Source organism: Marmota flaviventris, chromosome 10 (assembly GCF_047511675.1).
Source record: "Marmota flaviventris isolate mMarFla1 chromosome 10, mMarFla1.hap1, whole genome shotgun sequence".
Classification (NCBI taxonomy): Eukaryota; Metazoa; Chordata; class Mammalia; order Rodentia; family Sciuridae; genus Marmota; species Marmota flaviventris.
The window spans coordinates 32,572,807-32,586,741 of NC_092507.1; the positions used below are offsets into that span (position 1 = coordinate 32,572,807).

General features: G+C 41.6%; 1 protein-coding gene across 1 annotated transcript; it reads left to right on the top strand.

Annotated features, from left to right (window-relative positions):
- Positions 1-447: 447 nt before the first annotated feature.
- On the top strand, positions 448-9,943 carry Tmem269 (transmembrane protein 269). Its single transcript, XM_071618592.1, has 5 exons — positions 448-1,186; positions 4,087-4,184; positions 4,820-4,963; positions 5,874-6,074; positions 9,822-9,943. The coding sequence occupies exons 1-5, from the start codon at positions 1,146-1,148 to the stop codon at positions 9,941-9,943; spliced, it is 606 nt and encodes a 201-aa protein (XP_071474693.1). The 5' UTR covers positions 448-1,145.
- The last annotated feature ends 3,992 nt before the right edge of the window (positions 9,944-13,935 follow it).

Here is a 13,935-nt window from a genome sequence, read left to right on the forward strand (position 1 = left end):
AGGATTAAATGAGAAAATGACACAGGAGCACCTTAGGATCTATTTGTCTCAAGCCTGGAATTATATGTATGGCTGGTATGTTCACTCCAGCCACTGGGGCTTCTCTGTCTCAGGACAGGGTCTCTGTTTCACAAGAAGTTTATGTGTGAAGAATACATGTTTGATCTTAGGGTAAAGGCAGAGATAAGGCAGGGTGTGAAGATGGACAGAGGAGGCTAGTTCCTTGGTGCTGTGAAAGGCTAGATGGCCAGAGGAGATCTGGGCATGGCCCGCCCCTGCAGGGGAGACTGGTGCTGCCTAGCAGGGCTGGCCAGTGGAGCTTTCTCACTGTTCTATCCCCCAGCAGAAGCAGCACCAGCTCCAGTGTCAGGCAGGGTTTGGATCTACTCACTCAATATGTAACTGAGCAAATATCTACATTTCTTTGAACCTCTGTTTTCTTGTTCATAAAACGGGGAAGAACAATAGTACCATCTACCAAGGTGGTCTGGACCAGAAGTAAGACCATAATGAGAAGCACTTGGTGAACCACTGCATGCTGAGAATATTCATTTTGTACCTTTCATTTCCTCTGCTGTTGGAGGTGGAACTGCTGTCCTGGTTGGGACCTGGTTTGGGCTTTAGGACACCTCAGCTGCAGCCCTAGTCTGTGAGAGAACAACTTTGCCCTGTGGGACGAAGGTGCCTTCTGAATCCACTGCTCTCTCAAGCCAGCTCTTAGGATATGACAAAGGCCAATTTCCCAGATGGAGGCCAGGGGGGTGCCAGGAGGGTCAAGGGGACAGGAGGTGAGTCAGAGAGCAAGTAGAAACTATGGTTGCATGAGTTCACCTGCTCTGCTACTGAGCTTTCCCAGGACCCTCCACCTTCAGCACCTTTGTCTTTCCTTCCTATGTCTCCTTCATCCACCTCTTGTCCTTAATCTAGCTTGTGACACTGTCTGGGGAGGGTGTAGTTCTGGGATGAGGTCTAAGGCCACAGAAGCTACCAGGTCCTTGGGAGCCTCTTTTGGGACTTCTTGACCTTGGAAACTTCTTTTCCCTCTCTCCTGGGCCCCAGGTCAATGCCCCAGCCATAACAGGAGGCAGCCCAAGATAAATGAATTTTCCTGGAAGGATGTTACCAGTGCCTTGTCCCTGGCCAACATGGTTCTGGGGCTCTTCTCCATCTTCTGCAGCGTCAGCAGGTAGGTCTGGGGCCCAGCATGCTCTTAGCCAAGTGCTGGAGCCCATGGCATGAGGAAAGGTGAGGGGGAGTCTAGAGAGGCAGGCCCCACAGCCCTGGGGTCAACTGGGGGGCAGGAAAAAGAACAATGTCTTCCAAGTCAGAGGCCAAAATTCTAGCCTCAGTTGTGCCACCAATATGATATACAACCTTCACTAGGTCATAGCTCTTGGCCTCAATTTCTCCTTCCATAAAATTGAGGTGCTTGCATTATGATCTCTGAAGTTCCTTAAGTTATGGAAGCCTAGAATGGTTTTTATAAGAAAAATCAAGAGATTTTCATCTTCCATTCATATTTTCTGATTCTTAAATGACCTGGCAGAATATTTGAAATCAGCACTGTTCTGGAAAGTCCAAAACACATATTATGTGCCTCCAAAGCAATTTATATAAGCAAATTATGTTTCTATGAATTGAATCATGTTTCAATGTCTTTGAGAAGTCAGCTTCTTAAAGATAAATCCTTTATAATGCAAATAATATCCTCCTAATCTATTTGATTCTCTATAGCCATCAGCAAGTGATTTCTTTTTGGATCTTTTTTTTTTTTTATCCACATGAGAAGAAAATGATATTTAAGCTCCCTCCTATATTAAAAAAATTTTTGATTCTCTAATTTTGGATTTTTGGAGTCTAATAAACTGTGCACATGGGTATATCTGCAAGCAGAAAATCTCTGTCTTATTAGTTCAGCCAAATCTTCTGGGAGTGTGGTTTTTCATACCACAATAGTATGATAAATATTTTTTATTTAGCCTTAGTTCTCTTTTAATCCTTAGGTCTGGGTCTAAACAAGGGACAGGTGAAGTCTGAGGTTAAGCTCTCTGTTTGCTTCTGCTAGGCCACCTAAGCATTGTAGTCACCTTGCAGTCTGGGAATGGACCTCCTAGGACAGGTTGCTTAGAACTATGGTGGCTATTTTCAGAGGGCATTGGGAACATGTGCTGGACAAGGTTCAGGACTCAAGAACATGAGGTCTGAAAGAGTCCTTTGAAATCATTTAAAGCATCAAAATACACAAGACCACAACTGGTAGAACTGCAAGGAGAAATTGACAAACCCACCATTTTAGTAAAAGATTTAAACACCTATCTGTCAGTAGTTGGCAGATCCTGCATACAGAAAATTAGCAAGGACATAGTTAAATTCTAAAACACCATCAGTCACTGGATATAATTGACATTTATAGACTATCCAATACCAGTAGAATACACATTTTTCTCAAGCTCACTTAGAACATTAACTAAGATGGACCACATTCTGGGTCATAAAATACACCTTAACAAATTTAAAAATCAGAAATCATACAAAGTATCATCTCAGGTAGCATGGAATTAAACTAGAAATCAATAATGGAAAGAGAGCTGGAAAATCCAGCACTATTTGGAGATTAAACAACATATTTCTAGATGATACATGGATAAAAGAAATCTCAAAATAACATCTAAAAATATTTTGAAATGAAAATACAATTTACCACAATTTGTTGGATGCAGGAAAAGCAGGGCTTAGATGGAAATTCATAGCCTTGAATACATTTACAGTCATGCATTGCTTAACAATGTGATGTTCTGAGAAACAAAACAGTAGGTGATTTTGTTGGAATATCATAAACTAAGAAAGCTGTGACATCACTAGGTGATATCTTCTGGGACCACTGTCTTTTATATTATACATATGGTTTGTAGTAGACTAAAATGTCATTATATGGTACATTGCTGTATTAGAAAATAAGATCAAAAATCAATAATCTAAACTTTCACCTTCAGAAACAAGAAAAAGAAGAGCAAATTCAGAGCAGAAAAAAAGAAATAATAAAAATAGGGTTAGCAATATAGCTCAGCAGTGGAGCACTTGCCTCACATGTGCAAGGCCCTGAGTTCAACCCTCAGTTCCACACAAAAATAAAAAATAGAGTGGCAATTAAAGAAATTAAAATAGGAAATTAATAGAGAAAAATCAATGGAATCATTAGCTGATTTTTTGAAAATGTCAATAAAATTGATATACTTCTGACCAGGATAACCAAGAAAAAGGAGAGAAGACACAAATTACCAATATCAGAAATTAAAGAGGGGCCATCACTACGTTCGTACAAATGTGATAGCCTGGGTGAAATGGATCAATTCCTTAGAAGATATAAGCTACCAAAACTCACACAAGGAGAAACAGATCATCTGAATAGGTTTATATCTATTAAATAATTCATTTAGCATGTACCCCTCATTTTGCAAGTGGAGGGGAAAAGGCCTAGAGCAGGATAGTGATTTATCTGAGAATTCATGATGAGATGGTGGCAGGGGCTGGATTAGGACCTAAGAATGATACCTGGACCATCAAATATGCCTGGAATTTAGAGTCAGAGGGAGCCTTAGAGATTACCCACAGGGATTTAGAGAAATCCTTTAAGAGGATGGGTTAAACTGGGCCCAGTTGCTCATGCCTGTAATCCCAGTGTCTCTGGAGGCTGAGACAGGATGATAGCAAGTTCAAGGCCAGCCTTGGCAATTTAATGAGACCCTGTCTCTAAATCAATAGATCAATCAATCAGTTGATCAATTGAAAAGGCTTGGGGTGGTTAGCTCAGTGGTATATTGAACTCTGGGTTCAGTCCTTAGAACCAAAAGATAAAAAATAAAAAAAGACTATGGGTTATGTGTTTGAGAAGGATATAGGTGTGTGTGAGGGTGTGAGTGTATATGAGTGTAAGGTGGAATATACTAGAAAGGAGGTGAGCATAGAGGATATGCTTGGGTGGGCATAAGTGTTCAGGGAGTATATTAGTGTATTGGTGGCGGGAGAAGTTGTCCAGTGGAGACTTAAATGAACTGACCTGTTTGGGCCTGCTGGCCTGCACTTCAGGAAACCTCAGTCTGCCTCCTGGACGCTTCTGATCAGCTTCCTGCTAGACATGGCAATAGGGGCTATGAACAGACAATTCAACATATTATGCAAATCAGGTGAGTCCTGGCTTCCGGCCCCAAATCCCTTCCCCTGGGAGCGTCCATCTTGGGTCACTACCCACCCTCTAACATCCAGCAGACTTTTTCACCATCTCTCATTTCTGTTCATGTGCATCTAAGAATAGCTGAGCAGCCCTGGAGCAGGAGTTAGGGAGCCTTGCAGCCTAGATCAGCTCCTCTGCAGGCTCACTTATCCATCTTTGGGTAATTTTTGTCCTGGCATTCAGTATCCTTATTGGCCCTGCCTCCCTGTCCTGGGTGGATCCAAGTATTAGAGAGGAAGTGGGGAAGGTGGGGGGGGCAGTGGGGAGATGAAAAACTACCTTAGGCAGAGCATCTGGTTTAAGATTCCAGGAAATGTTTCCCTATAAGATTTGGCTTGCATAAAGGGTCCCACTGCTTGTCGTTTTGCAGTCGATTGTAATGCAACTTTTAAGTTATGGGGAAACTAATACCTGGAAGGATTTGCCAAAGGCCACAAGGTCATTCAGAGGCAGAGCTTGGAGGAGACCCCAGACTTTGATCTACAGACCACTCTAGGGACCTTAGGACCCCTCCAGCTCTGTCCCCCACCCCATGTCCACCCAGGAAGGCTAAGGTGACAACATATGAGTGTTGGGCCTCTCGAACAGGAGCTGAGCTGAATGACTTTGCTGTCTTCACCACCTTTGGCCTGGCCTCGGCCCTTCTCCTTGGTGCGGATGGGCCGCTGAATGGGTTCCTGGCTGTCCTCTATGTGTTAACCACTTCTTTCCGCCTGTGTTTTTATTCATCTGGTGAGTGGAACCCACGTAGCCTTAGGAAGGTGAGGGTAGGGCACCACAGAGAGGAAGGAGCTGTTGGAAGCTAGAAGCCCTCTTCCTTCCTTCTTGCATGCCCCAAGCCCTGCAAAGGTTTCAGGCTACCTTGATAGAGTCCTCATCTGAGAGAGGTCTTCATTTATTGGATCAACTGTACCTCTTTCATTGTGTGGTTTTTGGTTGGAGAACATCATTTCATGGACTCTAGAAATGGGGGTCATACTCCAGTTCCCCCCGAAACAGGAGAAAGCTAACCGTGGTAAGGGAAGTTTCTTTCCTAAGGCCACAAAGATAGGGAGGGCAAGTACAGGAGGGGCAGAGGGGAGATGAAAAACTACCTTAAGCAGAACATCTGGTTTAAGATACCAGGAAATGTTTCCCTGTAAGATTTTGCTTGCATAAAGGGTCCCACTGTTTGTCATTTTGCAGCTGATTGTACTGTAGCCTTTAAGTGATGGGGAAACTAAAACCTAGAGAGGGAAGGATTTGCCAAAGGTCACAAGGTCAGTCAGAGGCAGAGCTGGGAGGAGACCCCAGACTTTGATCTACAGACCACTCTAGGACCCTATCAGCAGGGACTTCCCAGGGGCCAGGGTACATGCAAACCCACACAACATCTGTTTTGAACAACTAAGTGATTCTGCAGCTGCCACTGCCTCTGGGCCCAAGGGAATTTTGCAGTCTAGGAGGGAAGATCCAGGGTTGGGGATGTAGCTCAGTAGGAGAGCACTTGCCTAGGGTGTACAAGGTACTGGGTTCAATTACCAGTACCACAAACAAATAAGCCTATGGAGGGAAGACCCAGAGAGAAGGGGGCTGGATTCATTTAGATGCCCCTAGATCAGGAGAAGCAGCTAACCTGACCCCATGTTTCTTTCCCTGGCAGAAGTTTCCTTATCCTATAAGGGTCTACCCTGCCCCTATGCTTCCTGTGTTTTGGCTTCCACCTCCCTTCTGACCAAAGGCAACCCTTTCATCCTCGGCTGCATGGCTTCACTTATGATGCTATTCATGATAGACCAGAGCTACTACCCATATGATGAAATTCTGGAGTCAGACAGTTGGAAAAAAGCAGTTTATGTGGGAGGTGAGTGAAAATACTCTTTCAAATGTCACTAGTGGTGGATCTATTAATATTGCCTTTCCTGGCTACCCCAGAATTCCCCATCTACTCTTCTACCTTGCTTTATTTTTCACCATAGAATTCATCATCATCTGACACAGTATATATTTACTAGTTTTTAAAAATGATCTGTGAACACTTAACCTACACTTCTGAGCGTAGTGGCACATGCCTGTAATCCTAGGAACTCAAGAGGCTGAGGCAGGAGGATTGCAAGTTTAAGGCCAGCCTCAGCAGCTTAGTGAGACCCTGTTTCAAAATAAAAATAAAAAAAGGACAGGGGATGTAGCTCAGTGATAAAGTGCCCCTGGGTTCAATTCCCAGTAACAAAACCAAACAGACACTAAATCTACCCCAAATCCATTCTCTTGTATTAATATACTATAATCCCCAATTCCTAGAATTATACCAATAAATTATACCAAGCATTATGCCAATGTTTACTCATTATTTGTTGAATGTTAATGAGTTCTATAGAAATTTAGGGAACACCTATCATGTGCCAGGTACTGGGAAGCAATCTACACATAGTTCCTGCCTCAGAATTGACAGATGGGGGAGAAAGACACCAAAGTAGAAATAACTAGAAGCATATGGTCTTTTTTTTCTTCCAGTACTGGGAATTGAACCCAGGTTGCTCTACCACTGAGCCACATCCACAGCTACCTCCTTTTTTTGAGACAGGATCTTGTTAAGTTGCTGAGACTGACCTTGAAGTTGCAATTCTCCTGCCAGACTAGAAATAGATAGTTTTGGTGTACCATGAAGAACAGGATGATGCTCTGCGACGGTGTCATAGAGTGGCCTGGTATAGATTGAGATGGCCTAAAGGGAGGGAAAGGATCCTTAAGGTAGTGACATTTAAGTGAGTCCTGCAAGTTGAGCCTTCAGGTGAGTAGGAGGCTCAGACAGAGGAAACAGTTTTTTGTTCTGAGCCAGAAGGTGTTGGAAGTATTAGCGGAGCGGTGTGGCTGGAACTTGCCAAGAACCCGTGATACAAAATGAGACCAGTGAAGTAGGCAGTTTAGACAGGATTGGGATTTGATCTAAAGGCCAATGAGAAACCTCAAGCATATTTTTGCAGGAAGTGACGTGATCAGGGAGGCAGTTTCCAAGGATCACTCTGACTCCATTGTGGAGAACAGAGGTAGAGCCCTGAGGCTGGAAGCAGGAAAGCCAAACTTTTGTTCAGATGGGAGAAGATGATAGTGTGGAGCTGAGAAGTGACTAGACTTCAGAAACATGTTGAAATAGAGTAGATGCCATGGGAAGGGGAGGAGTCCTGGGTGACTCAGAAGTTTTGAGTTTAAGCAATCCAGCGCTGGGTTTCAGGCTCTGATGTTCCTGCCACACTGGGGCCCTGGAAGATGTCTTCCTAGTTTTTTCCTTCATTTACAGCTTTCTTTAAGGAATTTTGATTTTTTTCTTTTAAAATGTGCACACATAAGCAAAACAATAATCTTGGGGATACTGTTTTTCCCATTATTCCTTTGTGGTGAGTCTGCTGTAGTTTATAGGGTCCTTGGTTCTATCCTGATCTTGCCTTTAGGGTTCATACCTTTTGTAGCATTAGCACCAACAACCCTATCCAAGTTCTCAGTGCTGGCCCTTCCTATTCCTTAGGTGGTGGAGGCAGAATGGTGGTGAGAATCTGGGTTTTGAGCTTAACAGATCTGAGTTCAAGTTCTAATTTCAGCACATAGTAGCTGTGTGACTTGGCTAATACCTCATTGTTTTGAGCTCATATTTTTCATCTGTGAAACAAAGGCAAAAATCCCTACTTTGCAGGATCATTGAAGTAAAATGAGGTAATTCTGAATTCTCTGGCACAGATGTGTGCCAGAGGTGATAACTCCTAGCCAACGCGCCCCACCCCCCGCACTCCGTCTTCTCCAGCTTCCCTTTCCAAACTCACAACAAGATTTCCCACAGTGTTCTTTGCTCCTGTAGATACTACTGATGCTCTCTTCTCAAAGTAAACCATGCATTTGGCCTCAGCCTTCCAGGTTGTCTTGGCTGTGTGAGACAAGGAGGAAACTGTATCTCACAGATTTTGACACCAGTTAATACATGAATCTCATTGGGTGGATTTCCAGATGGTTGCTGTTAGCTCTATTCATAGTAGCTAAGCTATGGAACCAACCTAGGTGTCCTTCAACAGATGAATGGATAAAGAAAATGTGGTATATATACACAATGGAATATTACTTAGTCATAAATAAGAATGAAATTGTGGCATTTGCTGGTAAATGGATGGAACTGGAGACTATCATGCTAAGTGAAATAAGCCAATAGCAAAAAAAAACCAAAGGGTGAATATTCTCTCTGATATGTAGATGCTAACACACAGTGTGGGGTAGAGAATAGAAGTTCATTGGATCAGACAAAGGGGAATGAAGGGAAGGGAGGAGGATGGGAATAGGAAAGACAGTAGAATGAATCAGACATAACTTTCCTATGTTCATATATGAATACACAACCAGTATGACTCCACAGCATGTACAACCACAAGAATCTGAAGTTATACTTCATATGTTAATATGTCAAAATATATTCTATTGTCATGTATAGCTAAAAAGAACAAATAAAAAAGATGGCTGCTATTGATATTCCTCTTGCCTGAAAAACAGACAATTCTAAACTATAAGATTATTATGAAGTATAGATAATATAATTTATGCACAATATCTAGCAGAATATTTAGATATGCCACTAATGAGGCTGTCCTTTGCCTTTTTGGTGGTGAATCTGAGGTTCAACTTGTATTGGGAGTCCCCAAGACCACTTCCAGGTTTGGTGATTTGTTAGGAGGATCCACAGGACTCAGCATCTTATCTTATTCAGGGCTATGATTGATTAGAGAAAAAGGATACAAAGCAAGATCAGCACAAAGGAAAAGTGCATGGGATGAGGCTCAGAGGAAACTGAGTGCAAGCTTCCAAGAGTTCACTTGCAGTGGAATCACACAGGCACGCTTAATTCCTCCAGCACTGAATTGTCATGATTCATGTTTTGTTGTTTGCTAGGGAAGCTCATAAGAGACTTGGTTTTTACTGGGGACTGGTCACCTAGGAACTCTCTACCTAGCATGTACCCAAGTCCCAAACTCTCAAAAGTAAAGCAGGTATTCAGCACAAACCACTGGGCTTGGACAGCCTAGACACAATGAGTCACTCAGATCACTTAGAAGTTTCCTATTAACGTGGGATCTGCTGGCCATGGCCAACCTTGCACCCAGGCCTTTCTAGGGATGGCAGTCTCAGGCCTGCTGTGTTAACTCCTTCCTGCATACACAAAATATGGTATTGCCCATTTTTCCATATTAAACTCAAAGTAATTAGGAAGATGCCCCCTTTCGCCAATGAAGGATCTGGGCAACTCACATTTATTCTTGCCTAGGACTGGTTTCTTCCAAAAAAAAAAAAAAAAAAAAAAGGAATCTAGAAGTGTATTAAGGTACAATTGTCTAGTTATTTGCAAAAATCCACTAAACTGAACTTAAAGACAGGGCTCCTGTCTCTTTTTTGCTGCTATGTGTCTGGGGGCTGGGGTTGTGGCTCAGTGGGAGAGCGCTTGCCTAGCATGTGTGAGGCACTGGGTTCGATCCCCAGCACCACATAAAAATAAATAAAGATAAAGGTATTGTGTCCATCTACAACTAAAAAACTATAAAACAAACAAACAACTGAATGTCTGTTTTGCTTCTTCCAGGTGTCTTCATGGTGTTTTTCTTCCCATTCTCCCTCACTGCGTTTTACTGTCTGATGTGGTCACTCTCCTACATCTTCTTCCCAGATGCTGTGTGGAGCAGGGCAGCCTGTTTTAGATTCTAGCACTGAGGAGCTGCAGCTCTACCAACTCCTGCTGACCTTTGTGGGATTTGTTCCAGCATATCGGGCCAAGCCTGGCCTTATCCTCACTAAAGCTTTTACTTGTGCCTGTGTTGTCATTTGCTAGATAATGCAATCTCTGTTGTCTTGAATCACAGCAACCCACAGTAGGCCTGGAAGCCATTGCTTCTTTCTCTTTATTCAGGGTTCTGGTTCTCTTTGAGGCAAGACTTGTACATGTCATGTGGAACAGATTTTTTTTTTTTCCCCAAGCTAAGTTTGGGCTGAGTTTGTGTTCCAGCTCTGTCACTAGCTAGCTGAACTTGTGCATTAAGGTGTATCCCGTGGGAAGGAGAGAGGCCTCCAGAGTTGGTATAGCCTCCATCTTGGCCCTGCTAGATCAGAATCAGAATTACCCTAGTGTTGGGGTGGGCTCATGTTTTACACTTGCGTACGCTACAGAACCTGTCACAGGACAGTTACACTGTCTGCTTGGAATATGTGTAGAGTCTTGTAACTTAAAAATTCTGCCTTTTAACAGTCTAAAGCTTCTGCCTCACGGGCTAGAGATATAGCTCAGCTGGTAGAGTGCTTGCCTTGCATGCATAAGGCCCTAGGTTCAATCTCCAGCACTGCAAAAAACAAACAAAAAACCTCCTGCCTGTTACTTTGGTACAGATTGGATGAATTGGCAGCACAGGGCATCCTCTGGCTTCCTGGATGTCTTTCTTAAACTCTCAACACTAAACTCTAGATAATAAAATGCTACTTCATCTCCTACATACATCAAATATAGTATTGTCCATTGTCAAATGATTGTCAAATACAAATCAAATAGAAATAAACAGTATTGTATGGTAAAGTTGTGCTCACAGAGAACTTGGGTCCACTGGATATAGTGAGCCACAATGTGGCCCTTGGACTTTGGATCCAGATGGGACGCCAAGAGGATGGCTGGTGAATTCTGCTCCTTGCCCAAAGGTGGCGCCAGAGCACCTTTTACCACATCTGACTTTGAAGTTTTCACAAGTGCTTGTGGTAAATAAGCATCAAATTTACAGTAGGATTTTTTAAAAATACTAATCCAAAGAAGCCCACATCACTCTGATTTAACTGTAGAGGAGCAGGTAGCATCCTCTTCTCTACTACTTTCTAGTCATGTCTCTTACATCATTTGTATTGTCCTCATGGTTAGATGAATATTCTGTATCCCACTAAAGTTTTAAACTGCTTCAGTTTACATTTACATAGTTCTGTGACAATAATATTTACTTTGTAGATGAATTGATTTGTGGATTCTAGTGAGTTATACACAGGTTACTATACTATAGTACCTTAGTGGAATCTGAGGGGTCTAAGCAGTTCCACTAGTCTTAAACTCTGGGTTGAGTGTAGATGTGCCTCTTGATCTGCTATTCCCAACCTGAAGGACTATTTTGTCTAGTGAGCAGACCCAAATGACAGAGAATTCTGCTACATTTTTAGCTCTGTAAACTTGAGTAAAGTGTTTAATTTCTCTCAACCCACTTCCTTATCATAAAGTGGAAGATTTACTTCCTCCCAGGGTTTTATGGACTAAATACAATGCATAAAATACCTAGAATAGTGAATGACATGGAAAAGGTGTTAAATGCTAAATTGCTCTTTTTCTCCTTTCTACCTTCCTCTTCTCATATATATCCTTCAACTTAAAATAATGGTAATAATAGTTCATATCTACAATGTACATACAGTAAATGCATAATTAATATGTATTATGTGAAGAACTGTCCTTGCATTTTACTGTTTCACTTAATGCCCTAAACAATCCAGTGAGGTAGGGGACCACAGGCTTAAGGCCAGAAGTTCTCAAAGTATGGTCTGTAGACCTCTGGGGTTCCTGAGACCCTTTCAGGATCAAAATTATCTTCTCAATAATCTGAAAACAGGGACTGCAATGTTACTGTGATGTTTTTACTAATGGAGCAAAATCATGTCTTGTTGTGACTCCAGCTGGTCCTGGGAGTCAGGGCACTTTCCACCACCACTGGCTCCTTTAAGGAAAACAAAGCAGTTTCACTTAAGAATGCTTTTGATGAGGCAATAAAAGTTATTAATTTTATTAAATATTCACTCTTGAGTGTACCTTTTTAACATTTTCTGTGCAACGAAATGGAAAACATGCCTGAAATACTCCTGCTGTATACAGAGGTAATGTTTTCTCCAGGAAAGTCCTGGTTTGAGTTTGAGTTGAACTGACTTCTTTCCTTATGAAACAACAAAGGATTATTAACAGACAAACTAGGGTTGTTCAGACTGGTTTTCTTGAAATATGAATTGAGTAAGCCTGTCACTTCAAGAAACATTCTTTGTTGCCAGGGATAAAATTTTAGTTTCCATGTGAAAATCTGTTTTTTGGGAAAACTTGTATCTATCATTGTGAGCTTGACCCCTTTCTAATTCTCTTTAAGAGTTTTCCTGTGAGTTTGGTGGGATATGAATGAATATGTACTTTTGATGTTGCATAATGCAATGTGTCAACATTGGGAAGACCAGCATAATTCAGTGAACCGGGTATTTTCGAAATGACCAATGCATTTATGGTTTAGTGCATTGGTGCATGCCTGTAATTCCCGCAACTCAGAAGGCTAAGGCAAGAGGATTGTAAGTTCCAGGCAGCCTGAGAACTTACAGAGATCCTGTCTCAAAATAAATAAGTTCTGGGGATGTTGCTCAGTGGTAGAGTGCCCTTGGGTTCAGTCCCCAGTATCAGAAATGCTTGTGCACATACACAGTTAATTTATAATGGACTTTTATTCTACATTTTAAAATTAATTAACATTTCAAACTTTTATTCATTTATAACATGGCAAAATGATACATACAACCTGCATAAACAAAAGTTCTTTTGGGTCCTTAATTTTAAGTGTAAAAATGTCCTGAAACCAAAGTTTACTTGCACACACAATTAGTAAGTAATAGACCTAATTAAACCTAGACAGCCTGACCTCTGTCAATGTTCTCATTATTGATTTTTTTGATGTAGGGCTTCAAAAAGATGATCTCTTACCTCAGGATTAGGGAATCCTAGGCAGATGAGCAGAATGTGTTCCTAGTTTTCACTGATTATACCTATAAGAGTCTTGGCATTCAATGCTATTCCAATTATGGACAAAAAGGCATCTGGAGCCCTTACCCTAGTATTATTCAGAAGATGACTCCTTTTTGTTATTTAAAATATGAATAAAGTGATGACCCATTCCCATCTTGGGTCAGGTTTTTTTTTTTGGGGGGGGGGTAATGCTGGGGATTGAGCCCAGGGCCTTGTGCATGCCAGGCAAGTGCTCTCCCACTGAGTGACATCCCCAACCCTCAGGCTTCTTCTTGTACCTCAAATTTTTCTGTAAAGCTGTAACTCAGTAAGAGATAACATTTGTATCAAATTTAATATAAGCATATGAATATATATAAACATATAAACCTGAAACAAAAGCTTCATGAAACAATATCCTTATCATATATGATTTTGTTTATTTTTTCTTTTGGTTCTGAGGATTGAACCCAGGGCCTCAGCATGCTAAACACACAATCTACCTCTGAGCTACACTTCCAGCCTTCACGTATGATATTTTCAAATTTATCTCATTAAAAAGAAAAGTCAATTTAGTAAGCTGATTTTAAAACCACCTGTAGTTTGAAAAACACTGCCCTACTAGGATGCTTCTCCAGGACAAAAGTATACCCATGGATGAGACATGTTAATACAAGCAGTTCAAGAAGGGTAGGAATCTTTCCAAACAATCTCTTGTATTACTTGGTTATTAGAAAGTTAAAGCATTTCCTATGAAACAATCTGAAAGGTAATTGGGAAGGGAAACAGCCCCATCTAGCACAAACATTATTTATTTCTCAATATTGATCCTGAGAGGAAGAAAACATTATTCCATTAAGTAGATGGGAAAAATGAGGCTCAGAGAGGTTAACAGATACTTAACTCAGGCCATTTGGCTTCCAAA